General features: G+C 32.2%; 2 protein-coding genes across 4 annotated transcripts in view; one reads left to right on the top strand and one right to left on the bottom strand.

The window, feature by feature from the left end:
- Positions 1–17750, top strand: part of PARPBP (PARP1 binding protein) — a 46633-nt gene extending 28883 nt beyond the window's left edge. For all 3 annotated transcript variants that reach the window (XM_006914541.3, XM_015591563.2, XM_025048681.1), the window contains 5 exons: positions 1820–2003; positions 4593–4771; positions 6931–7012; positions 15569–15704; positions 16195–17750. In XM_006914541.3, coding sequence (XP_006914603.1) covers positions 1820–2003; positions 4593–4771; positions 6931–7012; positions 15569–15704; positions 16195–16532 — 919 coding nt within the window. In that variant the 3' untranslated portion in view covers positions 16533–17750. The remainder of the gene's footprint in view (positions 1–1819; positions 2004–4592; positions 4772–6930; positions 7013–15568; positions 15705–16194) is intronic.
- PMCH (pro-melanin concentrating hormone) lies at positions 17204–19457 on the bottom strand. The gene is made up of 2 exons (XM_006914544.3): positions 17744–19457; positions 17204–17410 (listed from the first exon to the last, which is right to left on the bottom strand). The coding sequence occupies exons 1-2, from the start codon at positions 17990–17992 to the stop codon at positions 17204–17206; spliced, it is 456 nt and encodes a 151-aa protein (XP_006914606.1). The 5' UTR covers positions 17993–19457.
- Between the last annotated feature and the right edge of the window lie 3630 nt (positions 19458–23087).

The following is a 23087-nucleotide window of genomic DNA, read 5'->3' as shown; positions in this document are numbered from 1 at the left end:
AAAAAAAAAAGCTTCAAAAATATAAAGTACGCAGAATAAATCTAATAAAAGCTGTAATAGCTCCTTCAATTTGAAAGTCTCTGGTTGCCCTCTCCCACCCAGAGCTTTGTGTCCTGATCACAGTGTTACTAGAGATTTTTGTCCTCAGGAAAACCCCATTCATCCTGTATGCCCACCACTCACAGCTTCCAACTTTCCACTCCAGCTCTTGTTTATTCCTTTCTTGGGGAGAGATTGGGTGATTCTTGGAGATTTCCTCCTGCCAAGCTCAGTAAGATGTTCCCCAAAGTATCTAGTCTGTCACATTGTAAGTGGAAACCCCCTAAGTGCTTTGGTATTGCTACTACTACTACTACTACTAATACTTTGGATAATAGTAAGTATATTTCTTTTGTCTTAACTATTAAAAACTTCAGATTGTTGTATGCGATAATGGTCATTTATTCAACAAACATATCAGTCATTCATTCTGTGAGCCAAGTGTAAACTAGTAATATGAAAATTAGTAAAATACGGTTCTTTCCTAAAGGAGCTAATTTTTTCCTGAAATGTTTCCCAAGCTCATTTAGTCATAAGAATCACCTGTAGTACTTTTAAAACAATGCAACTATTCAATGTCCGTCTCTGGAGATTGTGAATCAATAGGGTGGGATCTGGAGTTGATCTTTTAAACAAATACTGCACATGATTCTGCTGATCAGGCAAATTTGGGAGACACTGGTCTAATGCACTACCATACATCGTCTCTCTCCATTTTTTTTTCTAACTTTCCTTTTCTATTTGGACCAACTATTTAAATGTAAGCAATTGTATTTCCAGTGATTGTTAGGGAACTTGGCTTGTTCCCTAAAAAAAGCCTGGCAATGAGCCGGTGAGGATGAAAACTTCAATTCATAATTTCCTTTATGCCACTGTAAAATTCACGGAGTTTAAGTAGCATCCCCAAGGTAGAAAGTGGTGGAGCTGCAACCTGTGCTAGGCACTTGAACTCCGCACTCAGATCACACCATCTGCTCATTTGGCACTGTGCAGCCTTTCCAAGGATACTTCTAGGGATGAACATCTCCCAGCTTTAAAAAAGAGCCCCTTTCTATTGTTGGACACCTCTAATTTCTTCTAGTGAACCAGAATCTTTCCTCCTATATATTTCTCATATTGGTTTTAGATCTGCTTTCTAGAGCAGGAACTGCAACCCAAATTCATTCAGGTTCAGGCTAGCATAAAGCAACAATTGAATGCAGGTGTTTTAAAACATTTGTCTGTTGGCCATAGCTGGTTCAGTCTTTGGTTTGCAATATCGTATGTTTTAGGTCAGTCTCCGTCCTTACCACCTCTTTGCTAGCCCAGAGCAGTATGTGTTCTTGGACAAGCTATTTAACCATTTTGAGACTCAATTTTCTCATCTGTGATTTAAGGGTAATAATACTTACTGCATTGGTTTTTAGGTAATGTTATGTAGGATTCTAGGTATTCAATGAGAGGTAGTTGTTTTTTGTTACCTTAGTTGTATCTAAAGGTATATACGTTAAGTATATTGTGTTTCTATAACTGCATCTGAATCTGTTATTACACATCACATATGTTTTCAAATAAAGAAAGAAGTAACTTACCTTGTTGAAATGACTCGCTTTTAGAAAAACTTTTTAATTTTGCTTCTAATGTTCTCATCCTTTTCTTAAATGTGTTACCGTTTGATTTATAAGATCAAAGCCGTATTCTTTGACAAGTGTTGATTAACTCCGAGAATTATATTTTCAAGCTTATGAGTATATTGGCATTTCTAATACTATTATAAAGGTGATCTTATTTCTATTTTCAGCATTGCAGGGGGTCGGATACTCTCAGTGATAAAGATGCAGTTGATTAAAGGCCAGAACAGCAGGGATCCTTTTTGTAAAGCAGTAGAAGAAGTTGCTCAGGATTTGGATTTGAGGATTAAAAATGTTATCAGTTCTCAACAAGGAGATGTAGCTGTTAGCACCACTGACATCAGTCCTGCCCGGGTAATGAGCTTTTTATTTATTATCCTTCTGTATAAAACATTTTCTCTTCTACTTGTTGTTGAACTGGTTTGCTGTTGCTACTTAAGTCAGAAGAATGTGTTTCCTGTGTTATGTTTTTGAAAATTTAAGTTTCTCAATAGGATTATGTAGGATTATGTTTGACTTGGGAAAATCATAACATCTTTGGACCAAATTGTCTGTGTTTGTTAAAGTAGGGCATTGGATAATCTTCAATATCCCTTCGAGCACTAGAAATTTATAATTCTCGGTGGATATTAAGATATTTTGTCATATATTTCAATAATTATTCTTATAAAACAATTATTTTCCTATTTACTCAGATATAAAATAAGAGCCTGGTATCTCTGGTTCTGACCCCAGTACTAGGCACTCTATAGAACAGCAACAGAAATGGTTTCTATTCAGTAGTTTATTTTTCTTTAATAGAATTTTCCTATCTCTATAATTTCTTATTTTCTATGTCCATTGCCAGCACACTGCAAACATTAGGAATTTCTGCATAGTTAGAAATCTTTTAACTCCATATTCCTAGAACATTCACTTCTTTTTTTTTTTACATAATCAAACATTATATAGTATTATAACTATAGTATTATGTGAAAAATTGACTACCAAGTTTTTAGCTCTAGAACACAATTTTAGAGTATGTATTTCCATTCGTTGCAGTTTATTCAAGTAACAAAAGCTTCTTTTCATTAGGTGTGATTGTGATAGCCAGTGTCTAAAGAAAGACTTTTACTTATTTTTTATTACTTATTTATTCATAGTCCCTGGGGACTATTTTTAGCTCTTTTTCTATAATAGTGCATGTTTTTAGATTAATTTGCTGGGGTAGATTCTGAGTTGTTGCCCTATGTATCCCATGTATGTTAACACTTCCAGTGACTAGGTTGGCTCAAATGACAACCAGATTATTACTAGAAGTATAAATCAGAAATTGTCACAACTCAGATAATTAAGAGCATCAATCTCTCTCATTTCTTGTCACAAGAAATAAAAATATGAATGACTTCGTTCTTAATAGTATATTTTCAACCAGATCAGAAATCTTTGAAAAATATATCCCAGTAATTCTCAATGAAGTTAATATTAGAAAATGTGGACTTCTTTGGTGCTAAAGAAAAACATTTATGTTAAGCACCAGATTATGATAGGTAATTTGTTAAAATTCCACTGTGGCTATACATTATAGATCACTGGGTGCCCGAGCCTGAGTCAGCCAAGTAGAGAAAAGAGGCCAAGACCATGGTGATGAAAGTTGAGGAAAGTGTCCTAGCAAGGGCAACTTTGATATCCAGGCACACTGTTCAACAACCTTATTGGTTAGGCACTATATCATTACCCCTGTTTTACTCGTGATTTAACAGAAGCATATTGAGGTTGAGCAACTTTCCCAGGGTTCTGTAGCACACAAAACTAGTAAGTTGGCATCAAACCCAGTCAGAAATGCTCCAGAGTTTGTATTTACATGTATCTATATATAATGTTATATTTTTCCTTATTCTATCTAGTCACTTCTTTTAGTTCTCCTGTTTTACTCTACTTTTTTTTTTTTTTTTAAATCTTCACTGCTACTCTCTTCCAAACTAGACTGTTAATCTCTTAATTTGTCATCCTGAATCCAGATTTAATAACATTCTTACCTTGGAATATGTTTTACACATTGCTATAATTTTTCTAAAATCTAAATAGGATTGTTTTATTTCCATCTTAATAAACCAAGAGACTTTAACTCTGTAACAGACTGACATAACTTCTTTGCCCCACATCAAAGCTTTCCCAGACTCATCTGACTATCTCCCTCTCTGCTACCCTGTTGTTCAGCCATATTGTGCTACCTTGTCCCTGAAGTTACCAACTACCCCTTTATTTCTCCTTCATGGAGCTATCCTTGATTCTAAGGTAAATTGATCACAACCTTTTGTGTGCTCCCTCTGCACCATGTATGCATTCTGTTAGATGTAGCACTTAGCAAACTCCGAAATGCAATTATTGATTACTTATTAATTTTATCAAGGAGACTGAGTTTCTTGAGGCAGCATTTACCTTGCAGCCTTAGTTTCAAACACACTGCTTGAGACTTAGTATGTACTGATCAGTGATTACTGAATAAATGATTGTCAACTAGCTTTTCATTTTTATATTTAAGCAGATATTTATAGCCATCTATGGGGTTGGTATTAAGATCACCAGAACCCCATCTCTCTTTGGTATAAAAGAGAAAAAATACACACAGAGGATAAGTCATGAGGCCAAGGTCACATAGCTAGATAGTAGTTACATTTTCTGACTTAACACCTAAAGTTATTTTGGCCAGAATCTAATGTCTTCCTATGATGATACTATTTTTTTGTATTCTTTCATGCTTCTGGAAGTTGATAAGATTGATTTTAGGATGACTTGAGGGAGAAATATTCATGTGCCTTCAAATCACTTCTCGTGGCTGATTTTTTATTACCTTAACAACATAGGAGGAAGGAGAACAGTGGTAAATGAAATGGAAAAGAGTGGCTGATTGACCCAGCTGGGGTGATTATGATCATTACATAAAATTATTTTTTGTTCTAGCCAAAATCTTATGCCATAAATCATGGCACAGCATATTGTGGCAGAGATACTGTGAAAGCTTTACTAGTTCTTTTGGATGAAGAAGCTGCCAGTGCTCCTACCAACAACAAAGCAGAGCTTTTATATGATGATGAAGACGCAAGTCATTATAATGGAACTTCTATTCTTACACTTTTTAGGTAAGTAATGTGGAAGTTATATGTATGTGAATGTTAATTCTAGTCTATAAAGGGAATTTTTGAAAAAGTGCCTCCTTGATTATAAAAGAAATACATGCTATGGTAGGAAAAACTTGGAGACTACAGAAAAGTGTGAAGAGGGAAAACAAAAGTTAGTTAAAAGGAGATTGAACATTTGAATGTGAGGAAGTTCTATATAAAAAGATAGTATTTTGTAAGAGTATGACAGGTTTTACTTGTTCTTGTTTTTTGCTTTGAAAATATTTATTTGCTTTGCTATGTGTGACAAGAACTTTGCTAAATGCTTTTACTTGTATTATCTCAGCCCTCATAACAGCTTCTTTTAATCATAACCTCACTTTATAAGTAAAGAATTAGAGACTTGAGAGAAATATTATAATTTACTAAGAGAGCTAAATTAGCAAGCAGCAAAGTGTCTTCCTTTAAAGCCTGGGGTCTCTGCTCCAAGGACTGTGCTCTTCTGTCTGAGAAAAAGAGAGAGCATAGCACCAAGTTTGCACTGGAATTGACATTTACTGGTTCTTCCTCAAATTATGAAGAAAAAGGCTTACTAACTTAGTGTTGATATTCTGTTCGAGACATTAATACTCTTCAGTTTTAACAACAATTAGGTCAAAATTTAATAGGTCGTTGATATTTTTAATTAATGAGCATTCATTTATAAACATTAAAAATTTCAGAACAACCATTTTAAATTATATTTAGTTCAGTGCAGAGAATTTTTACAGTCAATCCTACCATTTGATCTTTTCTATTTTCTGCTTGAGCTACTTTTTAGAAATCTAATTTAGTCTAAAATTGTTCCTATCCATCCATGATTGCTTCATGCACTCTCCTGTGCCTCTCTGTCTTTTCTCTTTAAAGAAAAATTTTAATGGTCTATCATTCAGTATTGTCTTCTAATTCCTTTAAATCTCATCTTCTTCACCAGCTTTCCATAATTACTGTTTTATATCCAAGCATAATATAATTCTCCCACATTCACCTTACAAATGCCCAAATATTTTCCTAACAGTAGAAATTTATTTTATCAGTCATTAACTTATATCCTGTGTTGGAATCTCAGAAAAGAATATAAAGATTTGTGCTTTTTTTTTTTTCTCCTTTTACTTCTGTTTAACAAAGTTTTCTTTTAGGTAAGAATATAAATGATTTAAATTTTCTCTCAGATTTAATTCTGCCATTTTCTTAAAGAAAGTTATTTCGTGTTTATAGTATAGAATTTTCTAAGACAAAATTAATCCTCACATCTATTTCAGAGAGGTATTTTTCTATATTCCATCATGTGGCCAGATACATTTCAGTTGCTTACAGTTACCTGGGCACTTCCAATTGTCATTGTGCAGACAAGTACCAGTCCATAGCAAAGTAAATTTTTAATGGTCTGCATTGCAATGATAAAATTAAGGACAATGTGGCATATGAATATAAGCCAATGTAAGGTTATAAACTAGTCTTTCTTAGAATAGACTGTTCTTTATTCTTATATAATGGTCTTTTGAGTTGAGGGGATTATGAGTCTGGCTCTGTTGAGCCGAAAAGTAATTTATTGAGGAGCCAGGTTTGTCTGGCTCCAAAGCTCCATTGTCTTCTTCTCTGTTGTGCCCTCTCTGACCCTCCTATTTATAAACTATGTTTTTTTCTTTTAAATTCCTCTGCTTTGGCACTTGTCCTTTTTTATTTTGACTTATAATTAGATGGATGTCTTATTTTTTCTTACTTAGACTTCAGGATGCCTGAATTCAGGGCCAATGAGTGAATGAACTTTATATCCTACACAATATCTTTTTTTTTTCTTTTAATTTTTAATTAAGTTTATTGGGGTAACATTGGTTAATATGATTATATAATTTTCAGGTATACATTATCATTTGACAACTGTATATTCTATTGTGTGTTACAATATCTTATAAAGTGCTTTATATATAGTAGAAGTTCAAATATTTAGTGATGGAATTAAGTAAGCAAATTATTAATATTTAGACCTGGCAGAATAGGAATATTGATGTTTTTATATAGTATTATCAACAATTAAATTCTGTTGTCTTTTATTCTGTAATTGCTTTTGGGTAAGGGAGGGGCGGAAACTAGTTTAAAAGCTACTTTGGTTTATACATTTTTGCTCTTTTGGGACATAGATCTCCAAAACAAGTGAATAATTCATCGATGAAACCCCTAAGAGAACGCATCCATAAGTCAATGCAAGAGAAAAAACTTGAGGTACAATTTAATGTACTGTCATGAAAATGATAAAAATTGTTTAATTTTTAGAATAAATAAATATATAATGCTGAGCGGGATATTGTGAATATGCATTGTACATGGAACAATAGAAATTAAATGGAAGATGAGTTATGACAGCTGACCTACAGAAACTTTTCTTTTATGCAGTTTAGGCTAATCTCTTGTGGCTTATTCAATCCACTGGGTCTAAAAAGGAAAGAAATAAGCACGTGCTATGATAAATTTTCAGTAAATATCTGTTCAAAGGAAAATCAGGAAACATGTTTCTCATTTACATTTCTAATATCTTAAACTGAATCTTGAGAGACTATCAATTTCATTCCTGTCTGAGGACTTAGGTAGTGTAAAAAAATAGACTGCTGTAACTGTGGTATTTTTGTAAGCAGTGAGGCAGTCCAATACTCATGATGTTAGAAAATTTATTAGATATCCAAGTTTAACCTTTAGGGTATTAGACACCTCTGAGTATATCCAAATTAAAATGTTGGATCGAGTTGAACTCATAGAATAATTTCCCTCCCCTCAAAATGATGCTTAAAATACATACAGTAAATTTCAGAAACTATGGCCAAGGAAAGAAATTGAACACTTCAGAGTAAAGAGGCACAGCATAACTAGCCCCAGTCCCCAGATAGTGTACTAGTGAGTTGAGAAAATACTGAGAATTATCACTAATATTTTCAAAACTGAGAAGCCAACTTAAAGTGTGTTCCTTTTTTTTTTTCCCCTTGTCAAAGAAATAGTAGAAGTGGCAGCTGGATAGTAATGTGGATAAAATGTGGAAAATGAAACCTGGGACTTACATACTTACACAAATGAAGGCTCTAGTGCTATTAACTTACTACTTATTGGGGAAATTATCCAAATGATCTCCTTTTATTTGAATGAAATACAGTACTTGAGTGGGGGGAGTGAACTTCCTTATAGTACGTACAATACATAATAAATTCTTAGAAGAGAGTGTGGAACCCAGAAATTTCTTTAAATTGTCTATAGCCTCAACTGGACACTACTCCTGCCTCTACCATTCCTCAGGCTACAGAAAAAAATGAGGGATAACAAAGTATTCAGCCTTCAAAATATAATTGAGAAGAAAATAAAATGCTCTCAAAGAGGGAACAGAATCAAGAAATCACTCACAGATGTGGAGGCTTCTGTTTCTAACTAGGATATAGTAGGTCATAGCAGGATATCATTTCTGCTACAAGAACAAAATAAAAGGCAGATAAAATGGAGAAAATATATTTTAAAGACATAGGAAAGCTATGTAAGCAAAGCAGTTTAAATAAACTAAAAATCTAGAGAGGGCAAAATTCTTCTAAGGTGAGCAGTCTATTATCAGCTATTTTCTTCCTTGGGATTGTTTGCCAGTTTTTTTGGGAGGTGAGGAAAAGAGGAACCAACAAAGATTTTGAATGTCTTGAGGGGTTGACAACAATTTGGAAACTTCAAGAGCCCTGAATTCACTTATTTTTATCTGGTACACATATGCTGAATTTTGGAGCTGAGTCAAAGGCTACGGCACCTCAATCCAGTAGACTGACATCATAGTGCTAATATTGTGGTCTTGAGGTAGCTCGAAGACAAGGCTCTGCTTGAGGAGTAAGACCTGCCTGAAACACATGGCTGTCTTCTTCTCAAGATATTTGCTACAATTGGAAATGAAGTGAGATGAGAGGCTAACGAGCACACTGTAAAAACCTCTGAAGGGCAGACTGAATCCGTAGACTTTCAGGTCAGAGGTGATAGAGATACACAAGACTCTCAGTTGAAAGTCTGGGAGGGATATTCCTGAGGAAGAAGTAAGGGCCAGAAGTTGAATATCAGCTATGACAACTATAACCCACCTCAGCCTGTGACTGCACTGAGTTTATCAGCTCTTCACTGCCTAACGGAGGCAAGGAGAACCCTTCTAGATAGAAGGCCCTTCATCCAGATCCTTATAGTTCCTTTATACACAATATCCAGCATGAAATAAAAATATTCTGGACCGGAAAGAATAATCAAGAAGGAAAAACTAACAATAGAGGCAGACTCATAAATGATCCAGATATTAGAATTAGCTGATGAGGAATTAAAAATTTTTCAACATGTAAAAGTAATTAGAAGAAAAGATGGGCAAAATAGATGAAAAATTGGGGAATCCCAAGAGAGAATTAAAATCTATAAAACAGAACCAATTAAGAACTGTAAAAACATTATCTAAAATTACAAACTCATTAGATGAGTTTATTAGTAGACTAGACATAGCATTAGGTAGCATGTGTGGACTTGAATATAGGTCATTAGAAAAAAATCAAACTAAAGCAAAGAGAGAATAAAGAATAAAAAACCAAAGGAGGAGAGAAAGGCACAGAGAAAGAGTCTACATTTTGCCTAATTGGAGTCCCAGAATGAGAGGAGAAAATTGGGTGGAAACACTATTCAAAGATAAAATGATTGTAAGTTTTTTCAAAGCTTAATGGGTCCTTTCACATGGTTGTAGTTAGAAGTCACGGGGAACAGATGCAGGTTTCTTTTTAATACAGAGTTGCTTAAGGGTTCCAATGTTATGAACCTAGCAAACAAAAAATGTCCCAGAGTCTTTTGAGAATCCATTTGTAGCACAGAAAAGTGCCACAGGACATAGATTGTAAAGCTTTGTTCGAGAGCAATGCTGTCCAGTAGAATTTTCTGTGAAGACGTTCTGTATTTGTGCTACTACTGTAGGTGCTAGCCGCATTTGGCTGATGAGCACTTGAAATGTGGCTAATGCAATTGAGGAACTGGATTTTTAATTTTAATTCATTAACTACATGTGGCTTGCATATTAAACAGTTGCAGTTCCAGTGGATTAGAGATACCCACAAATGCAATAACTAGAGACCCGAAATAAGTAGAGGAAATGGTGCCCTGACCATGAGAAATTAGAATAATAGAATTCGAATAGGCAGTGAGAATGGAAGAGAGCATTTCCGACTCAGCAAACAACCTGATGAAAGCATTAGATTGCCTTAATAGTATAAAGCCACTGTGTATTGGCTTTATAAATAAGTGAATAAATAATGTGGATTAAGGAAAGTGTGGCTTTTGTGGTTTTAAGGAATAGTTACTTTTTGTAAGGCTTATTGTAAGGATAGGTGCATGAGAACCAGAGAAAGGTGGAATATTTAAGAACTTGAAGGGAATGGTGGATATAATGGATCTTAAGAACTTCAGTTGCATGGTTCTCTGTGTTTATATGTGATTTAGCTTTCCTCTGCATGTATACCTCTCTCGTTTCTGTACCAAATGGTTTCATTACTTTTTTTGAACAGAGTTTACTCTGTACATGTTTTTCTGTCTCAAAGCTTTTATCTTTTCAGTGATTTAGCTATTTTTTGTGAGTTTATTTCTCTCATTTCTGTATCATGTAGTTTTCTTACTCTACATTAAAAGAGTAGAATTTATTCTGTACATCTTTTTCTACTTCCTAGCATTTGCTTACTTGTGTTTCTGTTTCCTCAAACCTTGCACTTGCATACACCTGTTATAGTCTAATTTTACTTAATTCAATTAACAAGCATGTATTAAATGCCTCTTGGATACCAGGGTCTGTCCTAGGCATTGACGATATATCAGTGAACAAATCAGACACAAACCCTGGTTCTCATGGACAAGTCTTTCTCAAATATTTGTGGAGCCAGGGTGCAAGAATTTAAATAGAAGCCTCCGACCTACTCCTCTACCCCTTCAACCCTGGTTCTGTTCTATACTCTTAGGGATACTCCACCAAGAAGTGTACACACCCACTTCCCATCACTCTTGCTGTAAATAGTCATCCCTTGAGCCTAGAGGAAGAGACCAGTGCCAGCCCAGTGCCTAGGACAGTTTGGATAGAGAATTCTGGTGTCCCAAGTACTTGGAACAGGATCTAGAAGGGGAGGCATTATCTCCTAGTGGGCATGTCCGAGGCCCTGTGGATTCTTCACCCTATGGGGATAGGAAGGCCACTAGTTAGTTGCCAGACTAAGGGTTTTGTTCATGGAGCTTACATTTCAGTTGGGAGAGGCAGACAATAAACAAAACGAACAAGTGAATGATGTGGTGTAGTAGAAGGTTATCAGTGCTATGGAGTGAAACAGTTGGGAAGGAGAATAAGGAGAGTGTGCTCCTTCGTGTGTGTTTTGGTTTAAAATAGGATCATCAGTAGATGTCTCTTTGAGAAGGTGACATTAAGAAAAGACTTTGAGTAAGTGAGCAGCACTCTTTGTTAGAATGAAAATGGGATGTTTGCATTAGACTGAACTAGACATTCAATTAGAAATTGAATTCATTTTGGCTGGAGTAATGAATTTGAGTACCTGCTAAGTGTCAAGTGTTATACTAGACAGACATTTTATATCCTTCATCATAATTAATCCTTGCTCAACTCTAGAAGGCATAATTTTCCAGACCATATAGCTAGTAAGAAACAGAGCAAGGGTTTGTATTCAGGTGTAAGACTTCAAAGATTATGCTGTTCCTAAAGAGTAAATAAAGGCATAGTAATTATAATGTAGAGTCATAAAAAGGTAATGCTACTACTTAAGTCAAAAATACTATCTGCTATTTAGCAGAATTAATGAAGTTTCAATGATGAATAAATGGATCCTTTGATATATTTAAAAATTCATGTCATTATGATAACAAATCTCTGTTCTTTTGAAAATATAATGTAAGAATGAAAATGAAATTTAGAGTATTTATTTTTAGTTACATATTTAATAGGTATGTAGAGAATAATTTCCTTTTTTCAAACTTGTTGATCTTTTTATCAGTATAATGGAGGCTTAGAACTTTCATTTTCTTATTAATATAGCTAACTGAGAATGTCTGTGACTTCTCAATATTTTTGACTCATTCTTCTTAATTTAACTGGAGTCAGGCTTTCCTATGTGAAGTACTATTTTCCTCAAACTGGGAACCTACTAATAATTTCAATTTAAAAAGAACTTGTGGCAAAAGGAGTTTTCCAATTCTTGGCAAGTTTGAAGTTCATTGCAATTTTACTGTGGATAGAAATCTTTCCAAAGGGGGGAAATCACTCTACAAAGGAAAACTTTCAATCCTTTTCTCTCGTGTGACGAACATAAAATGATTTTAACAGCCATGTATGAATCTGGACATTATTCTCAGTTGTTTAGTACTTCAAAAGCACTTTCAAGAGATAATTATATTGCTTATTTGTGATTCCAAATCAAATACACAGAGAGATTTGGAAGATTTGCAGCAGGAAGTAATCTCAACTCTATGTAGCCAATAATCTTGTGCAGAAAAATTCAACTTTTATGAACAAGGGAAAAGCATTCTCTTTTAAGTTATAAATACAAGCCAGTGTAGTTTGTATTGTTTTTTTAATAACTAAAACGAAGATGCTGATTGTAAGTTCACTTTTTGAATTATATTCCTAGAATCATTTTAGAGTTGGTCTGGTCCTAAGAAGTGTTAATTCAACAGATTTCTTACTCTACGTGTTGTCATATATGTTATTGCATTAATAACTTTATAGTATCTACATAGATCTCTAGATTTTGTATAGCCCTTTCATATTTTTAACTTCATTTAATCTTGACAATTTTGTGAGATAAATATTATTCCTGTTTATGTGTGGATGAGTGAGAAATTGAGAGGTTTACCCACAATCATCTAGTTAATAAGAGTGATAGGGCCAGTATTAGAAGCCAGGTGTTTTGATTGCAAACCTGGTGCTTTTCCCATCATATCATTGGTTTTTCTGCAGATTTCTTAGCTGGACATTACATTATTGCCTCCAATCAAGTTCATGATCAATTAAAATCTCTAGATCTTTTTCATATGGTTCTCCTCATCCTGTACATCTGTAAATGATATTTTGAACTTAAATACAGGACTTTGCTTATTCTTATTCATTTTCATCTGATTATTTTCTACTTACAATTCTAGCCTTCTTAGGTCTTTTCAATCTTGATTTTGTTATCCAATTTATTTATTATTCCTTCCAGCTGTGTCAAGAGCAAATTTTATAAGTAGAATGTCTTCATGATTGTAGAAGCTGTCTGAGTACTCTCTTTAGTATGCTGTGTGCCTATCACATAGTTGGAACTTAATAAGTGGTAATTAATAAAAAATAATTTTGTATGGGATAGGGAAAAGAAAACCCACATACAATGTTTTATAAAAGAAAAAAAAATATCCTCCATATAACTACTCCCAGTTTTTTCTTTTGGACATAAATATTCCAAGATTACCATAGAATTATTGTGGTACTCTCTTATATTTTGATATGCTTATATATAATATTTTCATGGTAAATAAAGCGGCTAACTATTTTCCTTTCATATACAATCCCATTCTTAGTATTTTAAGAAGCTATTGCATTGCAACCTAGTTTTCTGAAATTGCCCTGCTGTCACTAGGGCTAGAGAATTTCTCAATGTAGGGTTTGGAGAGTAGAAATCTAGTTGAAATGAAGTCCGTGGAACTTCGTGACTATTTACATAGCAAAGAAAAGTTTTTACTTAGATGTATGTTAAAAATTAAGGAAAATAACAGCTTTCTAAAGAAATTTTTGTTCATACTAAACGTGAGATTGAGAAATCATCAATTGTCTGTACTAAATATAATTATTGGATTTTTATTTGGTGTTTTATGGGTGGTACTGATGAAGATTTTGTGGTGAGAGGTTAAAGTCCCTCAAGCCACCTGTCACTATCTGGATACTATGGGAGTCATTCTAGCCAGCCACTTCGCATTCATTTGCCTTCATGGGCTTACCATTCTGTTTATAACTCTGTAAGCAGTAAGTTTATAATTCTTTATAAGCAACAATTTTGGTGAAATGAAGGAAAAGTTGTGTGAAAATGTCAACAGTATTGGTTTTGCGGAAAAGTTTTTAGATAACTTTACTATAATAATGGTGTGATGTAATATAAAGTTGATTCTATTAACAAATTCATTGAGTAGCTTTATCAATTGCTTTAATTCGGTATTTATGGAATTAATAAAGTCCAGAAAGGGCTAGTTAAAACCTTCAGTTATATTTCAGAGCATCTCATGGTGGAAACTGTATAATAGTAGCTGCATTCGTGTGGATTTATGAAGATATGACTTTGTAGTTCCATCCATTGTCGAGCCTATTCTACTTAACTTTAAAAAAAAGAATTTTGATCTTTTACATTTTCACATTTTTTTTCAATTTTGTGTATTTTTGTGCCTAAATGGAAGAGAACAAACTCCAGTGGCCTAAATATTCAAGCAAATTAAACATGATTTTTAGTGATTGGGGAACTGGAGATTTTCATAGATGTCATTGATCAGAAAGATATAAAATCTGTCACCCAAAGAAAACTTGCTTTTATGATTAGTTGTACTGGAGACTATTCTAATTTCTTTTAAACCATAGTGGATTTCCCTGCCGTTATTTTTGCAAACAGCTGAGTGAGTTAATGTAGTGATATCTCTGAATATATAACATATGACTACTGAATATATAATATAAAGTTGTGCTGTTTTAGATTTCATGAACTATATCAATATTCTGTAAGTAATCTTTAACATCATGTACTTTAAAGTGTTAAAGTCCTCTTATTCAATCATTTATTTGATATTTAAACTTTATTTTTGAAAAGGAATTAGATGATTCTGATTTAGAGAAATCTCCCCCTTATAACTGAATGGCGTTGCACATCAGCTGTAACTGTTAAAATTTGCATTATCTGTATAGATTACTTTGTTCTGAAATTAATTTCTACCTCCAAAACAACTACTAGTTTTGTGTTTGCAGAATACATTCCCAAAACTGCTTTCTTGGCATCCCTTTTAGTGGTTAAGAATTAAATTTAACTTTCTAATTTCCTCTTCTTTGAAGATAAATGCAAGAGTATGTTTTAGATAGTCACCCATTAAATTACTTGATCAAATCTTAACTAGAGTGATTATTTGAATCATCTTTCTTATTTTCCTAAATATTTCAAGTTTTTAATCAAGAAACAATGCCTTTTAGTCAACATTTTGTTTTATCATTGTTTATTTCATCGTTAGTTTTCTATTTTTGTTTCTTTTGCCTTCTCTGAGTTCTCTTTTTCATCTGAGCATTTCTCTCTTCCTCAATTTCTCTAATTTTTTAAATTCATGTTATTTTTTTTCTAAAAGAGTTATACTTTATAATTCTTAGGATGAAGAACTCGTATTTTTCTAGGATTATGTATATCAAGTATATTATTATTAAGCTTATCATAAAACACTTTCTAAAGCAGCTCAGATAGGAATATCTAAGAAAGGCTTCTGAAGAGTCTAAAATTGATCTTTTTAAATTGTTAAAAAATATGAAAAATATACATAAAACTGATATTGCCAAAATGAATAAAAATGCTAGTTATAGCAATGAATGAATTTGCAAACTTTGAAACATTGAGGGTTAAAAGTTCTCAGAGAATAAATGAAATTTTGAAGGGAAATTTTTATGTTACCTTGATTGCTGTAGAGTTTCTATCTAGGTGAAAAAATAAAAATAAAGAATGAATTGCATATTTTCTTCTTTCTTCCTGTTACCAGATGAAGCAAACCTTAATTAGATCCCAGTTTTCTTGTACTTACAAAGATGACTGCCTGACAAGCAGGAATACATGGAACAATGTTAATTCAGCATCAAAGCCATTGTGTGTTCCTCACATGGAAAATGACCTTTCTGGTAATTGATTTTATTTGAGCAATTAAATAACAGTTTAATTCTAGTGTAGTAATTGTTTTTAACTCAAGTAAAGCCAGATTTTTTTCATGCAAAGTATAAAATGTGAAATGTAAAGTTTACATTTTTAAAGCCTTTGGTTTACTTAAAAAGTTAAATCTAAGTACAAATTTATAGATATAAATAGGATATAGTTTTATTTAACTAAATGTTTTTAAGAAATAGCTCGTTGCATTTAAGGATTAAGTGTCATGCATTCAAACAAAGCAAATAATTTGTTTTTTATAGGGATAAAAAGTGATATGGTAAAATAAAAAGTAATGTAGTAGTAATATAGTTGTATTTGTTAATCATGTAATTTATAGCATTATTTGATTGCAAATTATAAATTTTTGACTAGTTTTTAATTGTTTTTAAAGGTTATTTTAAAATTCTCATGTGTAATAATACTAAATATTATATTATTCCTTCCTCTTTTTATCTTGCATAACAGAAGGTGTCAATTCTTCTGTTGGAAGACCAATAGTTGGAACAAGATCTGGAAATGTTCATCCGGACAGAAGTAAAAATGAAAAAGTAGAAAGAAAATCAAGTAGTCAAACAGGAAATAAAAGCTCAAAAAGGAAACAGGTGGATTTAGATGATGAAAATATTCTCTGTGATAATGGAAATGAACTACGTCGACATAAAAATGTTAAGTTACCTAAGACATCAAACGATTTGCAGAATAAATTGGATGGCAAACTAGCCAGAGGAGCAAAAAACCAGTGTACCGCCAAGGACAAATTGATTACTGGCCAGACAAAGTTAACTCAGTTTTTTAGACTGTGAATTTGCTTTTATGTGCTTTAGATTTATGTACATATAAAAACATCCATCAAAGACATTTACCCAATTTTTAAGAGATGGTATAAATTATGATGCCTTATTATGTAAGCTTAGTATGTTAAGCATTGTTTAAAAAATACCACTAAGTCATAATTATGCAGAATATTCACAAAGTTTAATGCACAGATAAAGCATATCATTTAGATTACTGATATCTCTGAATACTACTTTTAAAACAGACATTTAAAATAATACAAGTCATAGGAACATTAAGGGCTTTTTCCCCCACAGGCAATCAAGTGATTTTGTTTTCTTCTGAAAAGATGATGTGGGCCAACAGGTATCATCAGACTTGCCAGCACGGTCGGTAGACTCTCCCCAGCATGCATCTGAGCACTGAAGGAAAAAAAAAAGTTTAAATTGTTTAAAGGACTGTTATTATCACACAAAATTTACTAGAACTAAAAGACTGAATCAAGTGTATCTAATTCTGAGGAAATAAAAAGTATAATAACTAATTACATGATTTTTAATTCCACATATTTGGCAGGGATTACTTAATATCAAGTGTAATTGAACCATGTTCTTATTTAATTTTATGATTGGATTTAAATTCAGTTAAACTCAGATTTCTGTTTTATGGTTTTAAGATATAAGAATTGAATTTTAAAGGACTACTCACTGTCAAAATCTCTCCTTCCTATAGGAAATTTAGCTGAGTTTTCTTCATCCCCCATTTCTCTCTTTTCTTGTGTTGATTCAGTATTCTGAACTCCATTCTCAGCTGGAAAAGCTACAGATCCTTTTAGTGCAAGATAAGGTTTTCCAGCCAGATTCAGTGGCAGACCATGATTTAAGAAATTATGTTTGGAGCCTGCGTTCTGTAAAGAAAAGGTTTATTTGTGTTTTAGCTGTCTTTTTGGGAATGGTAATATAATACAGATACATAATGTTCTTATTGATCAATTCAAAAGTGCTCTGCACTGATTTGCCTTTTTAAAAATACCTTAGATATAAAGTTTTTTTTGAGACAAAAACCTTTTGGAAAGGAGTTGTCCAAAAACAATCTGGTATGTATGGAATTTCATCAGTCTTAATGTATATTGTGAGTATTTGCACATAGCTTCTGTTTATAAAAGTATTGACTTTCATATGGTTCACAAAAATCATTCAAATATCCATTGAAATAAAGGGCAAGTCATATTGCCACTTACCTTTGAATTTTTGTTTTCCTCATCGTTCATGAAACTGCTTTCATCATTTTTATATTGTTCCAGGATAGGAGCAACGACTGATTTTTCTGCAGTATCTTCCTTCTGAAAGGCTTTCCCCAGCCTAAATGTGTTGAATACCATGTCATCTTCTAAATTTCTTACGGACTTGGATGCTGAAAGGAAAATGCCTTGAGAAAGCAAAGAAAAAGTTAGTATTAATACGTAGGAAGAGAGACTCATTTTTGCCATTCTTAGTTCGATGTTTGCATCGAGTTAAGCAAGGAAGTGTAAAATGAAGACAATTTCTCAAACTGCTTCATAAATGATTCCTACCTTTTATATATTTTCCAGCTTGAATAGAAAGCACTTCAAAGACAGACTTTCATCATTTGAGAAATGAGTAATCAGATAGAGGCTAACCTTTTGTATAGCTGCTAATACCTACATTGTTTCGATTTTAGTGGCATATTGTTTATTTTGAGTGAATTTTCTCAGAATCTGATTACAATCTTTTGTAGAATGCTTTCTGTTGAGCAGATTATAGTCTCTTGAAAATGGGTTATTAAGGAAGACTACAGGACGTCAGGCTCTCCATATTCTTATTGTTTCCTTCTGTATATTTAGTTAAGATTAAAACTAAACTTATTTCACTCGGTGATGATAAGGATAAAAGTTTTATTTACTGTTAATCCTGATTAAATTGAAATAATCTTCAAAAAAAACATTTTCTTTCATAAATGCTTGATAGAGTCTTTGGCGAGTCACATGTATATTCTGTCAGTGTCAACAAAAACTCATTCATGCTATATCTAAAATTGACCTGACAGGTGTGTTTTATCTCTGCACTTACAAAAGAATGTTACTGATATTTAGTAATGAATTTAGCAGTTAAATAATATTAAGTTCATGAAGAGAATATTTATGTGCTCTATAAAAATTTGGAAGATGATTATGTCGTACAATTTTAAATTAAACATTTCAGAGTTAATTTTGTAATTTTGACCCCACCAGGTAAGAGAACAACACATTCTTGTATATTTATTTCGGTACATATGTGCAAGAGTTTTTCTAGGGTATATATCTAGGTATTGAATTATTAGGTCATAGAATATATGCATGTTTAGTTTTACTGATACCAAAATGTTTACAGAATAGTAGCAACCAATTTAAGCTCCCACCAGCAGGGGATGAGAATTCCCCATTGCTCCATGTCCTAGCCAATACTTGGATATCTTATTCGCCTTTTAATTTGTATTTCTTTAATTATCAAAGAGGTTGAGTCTATATTTGTATGTTTGTGAGCCATTTATCTTTTCTCTTATGTAAAATGCTCTTAAAAAGTATTTGTTCATTTTCTATTGGGTTGTTTGAAAATGGGTTATTAAGGAAGACTACAGGACGTAGTCTTATTGATTCATGGGAGTTCTTTATACATCTGGATATTAATTCTTTGTTATTTATATGTACTCTGAGATCATTAACATATTTCTATATTCTAAAACTTTAAATGTTTTGACTTTCACATTTAAATTCTTAATTTATCTGGACTTTTGTGTGTGGTATAAGAGATACAATTTTACTTTTTTCCAAAAGTCCTTACACATTTCTTGAATAATTCATCCTGTCTCCACAAATCTGCAGTGCCATCTCTGTAGTATATTAGGTTTCTATACATGTGTGGGTCTTTCTGAGCTATTTATTCCACTGCTAGATCTATAGTCTTATTATAACTTTAAAATAATTTTTGATATTTGCTGGGACAGGTTTTTCAACCCTCTACTCACCCATCAGTTTTTCTCCTACAGCAGTTCCTTGGGTATATTACTCATTTCTTTTCCTTATAAACCTTAATATCAACTTTCAAGTTCTATGAGAAATCTCAATGGGATTATGACGGAAATTGCATAGGTTCTATAGGTTGCTTTTGGAGGGGAATTGACACCCTTAAGATAACTTATTTTTTTATCCATAAACATGATTCTTTTCCATTTTTTTTAGATCTTTAATTTTTTAATAACATTTTATTGTTTTCTTCATAAAGGTCTTGTATATCTTTTGCTGGAAGAATTATAATTCTTTATAATTATAGTTAAACTTATTTTTAGTTATTGTAAATGGTATCTTTAAAAAAAAACTACCTTTACTACCATTATTGCTGATTTGTGTACATGTAATTGGCTTTTGTGTAGTACTCATATATAAACTTCTTAATACCAAATAGTTTATAGATGTATTAACTTGGAGGGTTTTCCATGAAGACAATTGATATAAAGTAAGTCCTTCTATATTTGTATGTGTGTGTGTTTATCTCTGTGTCTGTCCTTGTGTGCATATACACTGACCAAAGCTTCCAGTAAATGTTGGAATTGGAAATAACAGCTTTACAGATTTACTGATTTTACAGAGAATGCTTTTAATGTTTCATCACTGAGCATGATGTTGGCTATAGGTTTTTTATAGACATTCTTTATAACTTGTTCTTCTATTTCTGGCTCATTAATAGTTTTTCTCATGAATTGTTGTTAATGTTACTGAATACTTTTTTCGCAGCTATTGAGACGATCACATCATTTTTCTCCTTCAGTCTTTAATTTAGTAAATGAACAGATTTTTCTCATGTCAAATCAACCATGTGTTCATGACTCAAACCTTAAAAAAAAATATTACTGGATTCAATAGATTGATCTGTAATTTCCCTGTCTTATATTGCCTTTGTCTGGTTTGGCATTAAGGTTGTACTAGTTTCATAAAATGAACTGTGGAACAAGATTTATTCCTTTTCTTTGCTCTCCTATAAAACTGTTTAGACTTGGTGTTTTCTTGGTGAGATTTTTTTTTTTTTTTAAATGATTGATTCACTTTTTTCAGTAACTGTAGGAATGTTCAGCTTCCCTCTTTTTTAGTTTGTTTTGAAAATATTTTATTGTAGAATATGTCCATTTTACTTGTTTTCAAATTTGCTAGTATAAAGTTATTAATAATTGTCTTCTAAATATTTTAAGCCTCACTCCATCTCTAATTGTATCTCATTCTAATTATGTTTATTTGTGTCCTCTGTCTCTGCCTCTCTCTCCTCTGCCTCTGTCTTTTGGTCAGTCTTGCTAGAAGTTTATGAATTTTGTTAGACTTTTCAAAAAACTAATTTTTGGCTTTGTTGATCTTCACTATATATTTTTTTCTATTTCACTAATTTCTTTTTATTTATTGTTTTGAAGTTTATTTTGTAATTTTTCTAACTTTTTAAATTGGAAAGATAACTCAATATTTAGACTTTTAAAAAAATCAGCATTCAAGGCTCTATATTTCCTTATATGTATTTTTGCTAGGTTCCACAATTTTGATAGAATATTCAATATTTAGTTCTACGTTTTTATAATTTTCATTATTATTTCCTCTTTGACCCATCAATTATTTAGCTATTTTTAACATTCCAAATATATGGGAATTGAAGTTTTGAGGGAGAGGGTACCGAGTTCCTGCTAACTAGGGTTGTTGTCAGAAATCTTAGTCTATAGAGTATTTGAAATCTGTGTAAGATTGAATAATATGTAACTAATAATTTTCAACTGTTTTTGATGTACAGGTAGTAATTTCATATGGTTCTTCATATAGAAATTTGCCTATAATATCTTCAGTTTGCATTAAAAATTCTATTTATTCTTGAAAAGAGTATGTATACATTATTGTTGACAGCAGGGTCTATATGTGTCCATAAGATGAAACATGCTTGTATATTGTTTAAATCTTGCATGTCTTATTGATTTCTTGCCTCATGAACTATCAGTTACTGAAATATTTGCAAATCTTTCACTGTAAGGGTTTACAATCTAATTCTTTTTATAGTTTGCAATTTTTGCTTTATTTATTTTGAGCTTATGTTATTAGGATGTTCAAATTGGAAATAGTTTCATCTTCCTCATAAACCAAACCACGTATTATGACCCTCTCTAGCTTTAACAATGTGTCTGTCACTATCAGTTTTTCTCTATGTTTTAGATGTGTCTATTGTAAATATCGTGTAGCTCAATTTGAATTTGGAATTTTTAGTCTAATATCTTTTTCTTAGAGAGTGTAGTCGATTTACATTTATTCTGTTTACTGAATTACTGAGATTCAGTACTACTATTTTATTTTGTGAATTTTATTGTTCTAATAGGTTCCCTCCTCCCTCCTTTTCTTGCCTTCTACTTTACATTTAATCTATTTTTCATTCTTTTAGAGGGTACCCTAAACATTTTAATATCATCTTCAGTTATTTACATTTAAAGTTAATAAGTATTTTTTACTCGTCTCAGGTAATGTAAAGACCTTAGAATTTTTAACTTCAGTCACCACTACTAATTCATATTGTTTTATTTTCTAAAACTTAAGTTCTATCTTGATTTTTAATGAAACAAGTTAGAGATTATTTTGTTTTATATAGTTACATTTTTTCAGATTTATCTACTTTACTTTTTTTCACCATTTTTTTTTTTTTTTACATCTGAGCTCTTCCTTTCATAGCCATATATCTTATTTTCTGAACTACATTTTTCTCAGATATTCTAAAATGCTACCTTAGTGAGGGTCTGTTAGTAGTGAACTAAGGTTTGTTTTAATGAAATATATTTTGCTATTCTTGAACAATGGTGTTAGTGACTATATAAATATTCAGTTGACAATTATTTTCTCTTAGTACTTTATTGTTTCAGTTTCTTCTGGTTTTCATTGTTACTGCTGAGAATGTAGTTGTTTTAATAACGATTCCCTTATAGGTAATCTCTGTATTCTATCTGACTGCTGTTAAAATCTTCTCTTTGGCTTTGACGTTCTGCTTTGATGTGTCACATGATGTGTCTGGATTTCTTTTAAGTTTATGTTTGTTTAGATTCTTGAATCTGAGGGTTGGTGTTTCTCATAAATTCAGGAAAATTGTTATTTATTATTTCTTTGAATTTCGCCTCTCCCTTGTTCTATTTCTCCTTCTGGAATAGATATATCTTGGGCTTCCCTGTTCATTTTATTCTCCGTGTCTTTTAACCTCTCTTTCCTATATTCTCTTTTTCTCTCTGCTGCATTTTAAATAATTTCTTCGGGGTTATAGTCCAGTTCACCAATGCACTTTCACTTGTATCTAATCTGATGTTTAACTGTGTATTGAGCTTTTATTTTTAATTTAATATCTTTTATTTTTAAAAGTTCTCATTTCCTTTTCAGATCTGCCTGGTCAATTACAGTTTTCTAGTTTTTATTCAGCATGTTTTCAATCTCTTATTGTTTTAAATCTATAAAACACATTTTCATTTTTAAATGTTTATTTCATATTTGAATCTAATTATTTCAGTATCTTCTATCTTTGCGTATC

Source organism: Pteropus alecto, unplaced genomic scaffold (genome assembly GCF_000325575.1).
Source record: "Pteropus alecto unplaced genomic scaffold, ASM32557v1 scaffold94, whole genome shotgun sequence".
NCBI lineage: Eukaryota > Metazoa > Chordata > Mammalia > Chiroptera > Pteropodidae > Pteropus > Pteropus alecto.
The sequence above is the reverse complement of the archived record's forward strand: the minus strand, read 5'-3'. Positions and strand labels throughout refer to the sequence as shown.